Source organism: Mirounga angustirostris, unplaced genomic scaffold (assembly GCF_029215605.1).
Source record: "Mirounga angustirostris isolate CCGP_5_RB_7025 unplaced genomic scaffold, mMirAng1.0.hap1 SCAF_17, whole genome shotgun sequence".
NCBI classification, from domain to species: Eukaryota; Metazoa; Chordata; class Mammalia; order Carnivora; family Phocidae; genus Mirounga; species Mirounga angustirostris.
The window spans coordinates 56,277,216-56,285,003 of NW_026991725.1; the positions used below are offsets into that span (position 1 = coordinate 56,277,216).

The 7,788-nt window shown below is 65.2% G+C and overlaps 1 protein-coding gene across 1 annotated transcript in view; it reads right to left on the reverse strand.

Annotated features, from left to right (window-relative positions):
* The window catches only part of MYO15A (myosin XVA), a 50,867-nt gene extending 45,987 nt beyond the window's left edge, over positions 1 to 4,880 (reverse strand). The window contains exon 1 of the mRNA XM_045888150.3: positions 1,314 to 4,880. Coding sequence (XP_045744106.1) covers positions 1,314 to 4,880 — 3,567 coding nt within the window. The remainder of the gene's footprint in view (positions 1 to 1,313) is intronic.
* Between the last annotated feature and the right edge of the window lie 2,908 nt (positions 4,881 to 7,788).

The window sequence follows — 7,788 nt, forward strand, 5'->3', positions numbered from 1 at the left end:
TCCACCGGGCCCATGTACGTGCATACTCGCGCCACCAAGGATGCCACATTTGCTCAGACCCTGGCACACACACCGTACACATGCCCGCTTTCCTTGTTTGGCCACAGTACGCCTAAGAACGTGTCCCAGGCATAAAAGCCTGTTTGTGTGCATCCCGCCTTTGCAGCCCCTCAGATCCAGCCCGCACCCTTCTGTGAGCAGGCCAGCCTGCATGCTGCATGCCTGTCACCAGGCCGCTAAGTAGGGCACAGCGAGTATCACCCTGGAGGCCCTGGCCTCCCGCCCACCCGTCTGGCCATGTGCGCCGGTGGCCACAAACCCTGAATAATTCAGCCACTCACGTATTCCAGGGTGAGGAGGGCCCAGGCATCCTTGCCCCTCACCCCTGGGCGCCCCGCGCCCCGCTCCCACAATGCTGCAGCCCACACTGCACGGGGCACCCGGCGCCGGGGCCAGGGTCCCCCCAGCAGCCAGGCCGCCCCGGTCGCCATTGCCGGGCCGGCCAGCCGCCCGCTCCCCGGGGCACCGTGTGCAGAGACTGAGAAACACCCGCCGCCCTGGCGTGCCCCGCCCACCCCAGGCGTCCCGGGGGAGTCTCCGGTGACCACCCCCCTGCACTGAGGGCCACCCAGCATCGGGCTCGCGTTCCGCCATGAGCATGGTAGCCAGGCACGAGCTTGGCACCCTTCAGACAAGCCACCTGCCCTGCACCGCACAGGGGGGCCCAGACAGACTCCTGGGCCGGCCCCTGATCCGCCGTGTGACCTTCTGGGCCTCAGTTTCCTCCCCATTCCATGAGGACACTGGAAGTTTGGTTCCTGAGCCCCTCGCCCTCGGACAGTTCAGAATCCTGCAGCCCAGGGAACTGCCCTTAAGCGGGAAGTCAAAAGAGAAAGACTCCAGCCCGGGGAAGGGTCAGCAGGTGGCAAGAGAAACAGTATGGACGTGGATGTGAGAATGGGACAGGGTGGACAGGCATGTCCTGAAGTTCTGTACTCAGACAAAATCTCTGAGGGGCTGCTGGGGACAGACATGCCATCCAGACTGGCCCAGAGCGCAGGCTGGGACAAGATCCCTTCCCTAAACTGACCGGGAGGAGTTTCTGGAGTCTCTGCACCGTGCCCACCTGTGCTGGGCATCCTCTTGTTCAATCTCCCAGAGGCTCTGGGAGTCCAAAGGCTGTTCTCCTCAGGTTACAGATGGGAAGACTGAGGCCCAAGCAGGCGGCGGCTCACCAGGATCGTGAGGCTGTCTCCTGCCCTGTCTCTCAGGACCAAACCCCCAAACCCTCCCTCTGACCTATGCCCTCATACCTTGTTCCACCAGCTTTTGGGGCCAACTTCGTCCCAGGGGCCCCCATGGGGCAGGGAATTGGCTCCAGGGCCCAGGCGGCAGGACTGGGGGCTGGTGAGCACTCGTGGCCAGGGTCGATGGGCCTCTGCCGGCCTCCAGAAACAGGACCAGAGCAAACTCCAGGCTCTTGGCTTGGGGCAGGGCTCTGGGTCCTGGGTCACCTGGACAGGGGGCTGCAGGGCGGCAGGACGAACTCGCTGGAAAGCACTGAGCTTTTGCACCTGTGGCATGACCACTGCAAATCGCCCAGGGCCCGCCTGGCGCCGCTCACCCGCCTTGGGCAGGGGCCCTGGGGCCCCAGTGGGTGCCAAGGGGGCTGGGACACTGGGCAGTGTCCCCCAGCGGCGCCATGGTGGCCACGTGGCTCTCATCTTATCACACGTGGCCAGTGGGTAGGAGAGGCTGAGCCTTAGCGCCTTGCGCTCTGGCGGGGAATCCTTGGGGGGTGTCGAGGTCCAGGGCTCAGGCTCTGCTGGTGGCTGAAGGTCCCCCAGAGTGGCCTCTTCTTCCGGCTTCTCAGGGATCAGGCTGGCTGATTTTACCAATGGTCCAGGCCCTGGGTCGTGGTATCTACCCAGGAAGACACTGGTCAGGTCCGAGGCTGCTTCCTCAGGCCGCGAGGCAGGGCACGGCACAGGGCCCACGTGCTGGAGGAAGGGGTTTTCGGGCACAGGGGGTGGCCTGGAAAAGCCACGGCGGCTGCCTGCACCTCCTGGCCAGGGTGAGGGTGGGCGCCGCGGGCGCGGCATGTCCACGTCCCAGCTGGGGGCCAGTGGGGGCACCGTCCAGGGTGTGTCTGAGTCCCCAGACTCGCGCCGGCTCTCCCGGGGCTCAGGGGCAGCTGCCGCCACGGGCCAGGAGCCAGCGCCGGGAGGCGGGGGAAAGGGCTGGCGCACCCGCGGCTTCACGGCCCTGGTGGGCGGCTCACTGTGGCGGCGCCACGCGTGCGGGAGGCGCGAAGGCAGGTTGAAGGAGCGGCGCCGCGAGCTGTGGCCCAACAGAGGGGGCGGCGAGGGCGGCCGCGGGGAGCCCAGCACGGGCGAGCGGGGTGGGCCCAGGCGCCCAGAGAGGCGGCGCGGGGTCGGGGGCTCCCGCAGCGAGCGGGGCCGGCGGGGCGGGGGCGAGCAGGGAGGCTGGAAAGGCGGGGCGCGGAGGGACGGCTGAGGCGACGGGCCCCCCGCGGGCGAGCGGTAGCCCAGGCGGGGCAGGCTCCTCAGCGAAGGCTGGCGCGAGGGCAGCGGGGTCCAGGGAAGGCCGAAGGCCGCGGGGCGCCGGCGGGAGCCCCTGCAGGAGGGCCGGGGGCCCGGGACGGCCAGCAGCTCGGGGGGCGCCTCGGGGCTCGCGGGAGGGGGCTCCACGAAGGCCCACCAGCGGGCGGGGGGCGTGAGGGGCACGTGAGCCGGGGCGGCCCAGGGCGGCGGGCGCCGGCGGAGGGAGCCGTCGGGCGGCGCGGGCGGGGGCAGGCCGGAGAGGGCCGGGGCTAGCGGCGGGGCGGCGGGCGGGCGGAGGAGCGCGCTCCAGCGGGAGGGCGGCCGGGGCGGGGGCGCGGGCGCGGGCGGCCGGCGCGAGTTGTTGTTGTTGCGAGCCCGCGCCTCGACCCTGCGCAGCACGATGGGCGTGCCGGGCCGCTCGGAGTCCATGCCGGCCAGCTTGTGGCCGAAGCGCTTGTAGGCCGCCTCCCGGACCGCCGGGCCTCGCAGCCGCGCCTTCTGGCTGCTCCTGAGCCGCGGGATGGGCTGCTTTTCCGCCAGCGTCTTTTTGAGGAACCTCGCCAGCGAGGTGGCCGGGCGGGGCGGGCGGCGGCCCCAGTCGGTGCCGAGGCCCAGGCCGCGGCGGGCGCCGAAGGCGGACAGGGCGCGCTGGAGGTTGCGCTGGCGCGGCGGCAGGAAGCCCCAGAAGGGGTGGGCGTAGGGCCCCGGGGGCCGCGGGGGCGTCTCCTCCTCCTCCTCGTCGTCGTCCGCATCCCCCAAGGGCAGAGGGATGTCCAGGGACGGGGGCAGGGACACGTCCAGCTTCTCCTTCCCGAACAGCTTCACCTGGGGCCGCGGGAAGAGGCGGAACCTGCGGATGAGGGACAGCTTGGACCTGGCGGGCTTGTCCATGCCTTGCTGCTCGAAGAAGGCCGCACTGGGCAGGCGGAACGAGGTGCTCTGCCGCTCGCCGCCCGCCTCCTCCGGCTCCTCCAGCTCCGCGATGTCATCCATGGCGTGGGCGTACGGGTTGTGGGGCGACAGGATGGGCGGCGGCACCCACGGGTACGCGAAGGCCGGCTCCTCTGGGTAAAGATAGGGCGCTTCGGGAGGGTAGATGGCCGGGTCCCCGCCACCGTAGATGTCTTCGGCGTAGGGGACGCCATAGGGGGCGCCATAGGGCACCCCGTAGGGATCCAAATAGGGTACGTCGTACGGGAGGTCGTACGGGCGGTTGTAGGGCGGGTATGGCGCCTCATAAGGTGCGTAGGGGTCCAGGTCGTAGCCGTGCGGGTACGGCTCGCCTTGGTACGCATCGTAGTAGCTGTAGGGGGACGCGTACCCCGGCGGGGGCGCGTACGGGGGCTCGTAATCGTCGTAGCCGTAGCCGTAGGGGTACATGGAGTAGTAGGGGCCGCCGTAATAGTCCGGGTGGTAGTCGTCGTAGGGGTCCTCGGGCGGGTACCCGTGGGGGTGGTCTCCGTAGGGCGGCCAGGCGGGGTCGTAGGGGTCGTAGGGGCCGTAGGGGCCGTAGGGGCCGTAGGGGCTGTAGCCCAGGTAGGGCTCCTCCTCCTCGTACTGGTAGAGCGACTGCCGGTCGTAGTGGTCGTCACCCTCGCGGTGGTAGTCGTAATACTCGCCCAGGTCCTGGAAGCCCTCGAGCCCGTACAGCGACTTGCGGGAGCCCGAGGGCCGGAACGGGGCCTCGTCCTCGAAGGGCAGGAAGCCCACCGGCTCGCCGGACGCGTAGATGCTGTGGCTGCGGGGGAACCTCCGGAGGCGGCCTCCCTGCCGCAGGATGTCGGCGCCCGACGGGAAGGGCAGCTTGCGGGAGCCCACGCGGGAGCCCGAGCGGTTGAGCCAGGCGTCCAGCGAGGCCTGCTCGCTGCCGGACTCCTCGGCCTTCTTGATGAGGAACTTCTTGGTGAGCCAGTTGATGGCCGTGGACGCCTTGCTGAGCGACTGGGCGCGCGGCCGCAGGCGGCCGTAGCCGCGCCGGCCCGGGAAGCGGATGACCATGAACGACGGCTTCTTGCCCTTCATCGCCCGCTTCTTCTTGCCCACGCGCATTTGCGTCATGAGCTTGGACGTCGACTTGAGCACGGTGCGCGCCTTCTTCTTGCGTTTGGTCTTCTGCGGGCCCGTGTGCAGGCCCCAGAAGAAGGCCGACGCGCTCCGGAACTGGCCCTTCTTGGAGATCTTGGGCGTGCGGTCGCGGAAGCCCATGAACAGCCGCGACGTCCCCTTCAGGCTCCGTTTGGGCTTCTCCGGCTCTGGAGCCTTCTTCCCCTTTTTCGCTTTCTTAGCTTTCTTCTCATCCTCTTCCTCCTTTGCCATGGTGGCTGCCTGCTCCCCACCGGGGTTCGGCCTGTGTCACGAGCTCTGGGGCTTGGAGACAGAGGGACACGCTGCGTCTCCTGCCCGCCGCTGGACACGCGGCCTCCTCGGGCTGGGAGCAGCCGGGACTGGCCTGGGTGGCCTGGGGAGGGACAGCCAAGCTGCTTCTGGCTGCCACCGGGTTCCGGGAGGGCGGATCCATAATTCATCTCCTCCTGAGCCGCCTTGGGTTTCACCCCAACAGTGGTGGAAAGTGTGTGGGTGTTGTTTACCAGGGAGCAGGGGAGGCCTGGGCCAGGCCTGTGCTGGGGGCGACCATCTTGGCCTGAGAATCGCCCTGAGGACAACCGAGCTGTCGGGTCAAGCCCTCCCTGTGCCTCAGCCGCCTCAGCCCACCGAAGTGAATGCTTGGGTCACTGCCGCTTCACAGAGGGAGACTCTGAGTCCCAGAACAGGGAAGCCACCCGCGGGAATCCACCTAGCACATGCGTCCGGGGCCAGAGGGGAGCCACCTCTCCTGAGCCAGGGTGGGAGGTTCAAAGCCCGCTGAGTTACCTTGGAGGGGAACTTTGGACCCAGCAGGTCCTGGGCAAGGGAGGAGGGGAGTGGGCAGAGCAGGTGTCCAGGGCTGTGGTCAGTGTAACCAGACCTGGCCAGCTCTCGGGAACATGAATAATGCACTGGGGAGAACCGGGCTGCCAGCTCAGAAGGCAGGACAAAGTGGGGGTGTCTTAGTGGAATTCCAGCAGGGCCTTGCGAAGCCCCACGCCGGGGGGCTAGGGTAGCAAAAACAGAGGGTGGGTCAGTCCTGGCTCTGACTCTTAGCTCTGCTGGCGACTGGCTGTGTGGCCTCGGGAAATCCCTTTGTCCTCTCTGGGCCTCAGTTTCCTCATCTGTAGGATGGGAGTGATAAGCCATGCCCTGTCTCCTTCATGAGGAAGCAAGACTGGATGGAGCTGCTGGGTGTCATAAGTGGCTGGAGATGCCACATACATGGCTCATATCTGGGTTGCCTCCCCAGCCCTGGCCTCTCCTCCCTGTTTCTGCCCTTCCTGAGAAGGCAGTGTTCTTGTGGCCCCTGCCTTCTCTGGGTGCAGCTGATTGCTCCAGTGTGGACATTTGACCCCAAGGCCAGGTACCCACTGTCTGGCCAGTGACCAGTCCACTTTGGAGAATCTGCATCATAAGTGGTAGTGGCTGTTGCTCGTTAGTGGGTGTGGGGGGGGGTGAGGGGGCTGGGGGGTGTGAACTCAGGGGCAGCAGCTCTGGGACCTGAAGCCTCAGGTTCTCTCCCCGCCCCTCCCTGCCCAAAGATCAAGGATCTGGACATACTGGGCTCAGAATGGCTGAACACAGATCTTCAATTAATGTTAGGTGAAGCCAGGGGCTTAATTGAGCTGACCCCAGAGCCTGGGCCTTCCAGGAGTTTTGGGGGCTGAAGGTCCTGCTTCAACCCCTGGGCAAGCCAGAGACCCAGGCAGGCCTCCATCCGTCAGGCACCGAGGTCTCCACGGTGCTTAGCTCTGACATGTCAGTAGCGATGGCCCAGGCCGTGTCCCTGTCTGGGGCTCCCACCTGGATAACAGCCAGCCTGGCCTCTGTCCTTGGGGTGCTGTAGCCAGCACGCATTTGCTGTTTGTTCATTCATGGGCCAGGCACTATCAAAGCGCTGGGGATACAGCTGAGAAGGAGACAGAAAAACCCTGCTCTTGTGGAGTTGACATACAGGGGTGAGGGGATTGTCAACAAACAAGGAAAACAAGGAGGAGCTATAATTGGTCAGATGGTGATGAGCGCTGTGGGTTAAAATAAAGCAGGGAGGGGGTGTATGTGCAACAGTGATTAGGGACTGGGGAAGGTGACACTGGGGAGTGACACTGGGGCCAAGAGCTGCAGGAGGTGAGGGAGGGGCCCCTGGGCGGAGCAGGAGGGCCCTGATGTGATGGAGAAGCAGTGAGACCGGGGTGACCAGAGTGCAGTGAGAGGCGAAGGTGGGAGGTGAGGTCAGAGGTCAGGGTGAGGACTCGGCCTTGACAGCAAGTGAGGGTGGCGCAGTGAGAGTCTTGTGGCAGAGAAGGGGTGGAATTTGGCCTCAATCTTCCCAGGACCCCCCTGGCTGCTTCAGGAGGACAGAGGGCAGGGGGCGAGGGCAGAAGCAGGAGACTGGCCTGGAAGTCACTGTGTGTGGTCCAGCTGAGCGACCCTGGGGGCCTGGCCCGGGCCGGAAGCAGCAGAGCTAGGGGGCAATGGTGGGACGCTGGTACATTTTATAGGCGGAGCCAATAGGATTTACAGGGACGTCATGAGTACCTCCGGGGTTTCCTTCCTGCACAAGGGGAAGGATGGAGATGACACTGGCACTCTCAGCTGCCCCTTGCTACCTACACCGTGGTGCGTTCCACGATGGAGTACTACACAGCCGTAAAAAAGACCATAGACAATCTCTGTATGTGGATAGGGGACGATCCGCAGAATCTGCTAATGACCAGAGCACGGCGCAGAACAGTATTGACTACAGTTCACCCCCGGGCCTCCTTTCTTGTAACAAGTGTGGGGGAAGGAATATAGATTGCTATTTGCTTTTATTCACATGTAGAAATACTGAGAAAGGTATTCAAGAAATTGATGAAAATGGTTATCCGGCTATAAACCTTTCTGTATCATTCAGATTTCTGAACCATGTGAGTGCATTAATGGAAAAAAGAGAGTGGAAACACCCCATTAGAGGGGCTCTTGGAAGAATGTCGGCCTGAGACCACAAGACACAACCCCGTCCCCCGGCTCCATGTGACATTTGAGGAGACTGAGGCTAGGGAGAGCGGGCGGGGTAGGTTCGGGCTCAAGGACATGTCCCAGAGCCACATCCTTTGTCTGCTCTAAGTGGAGGGTCCTTGGTTCAGATGAAGAG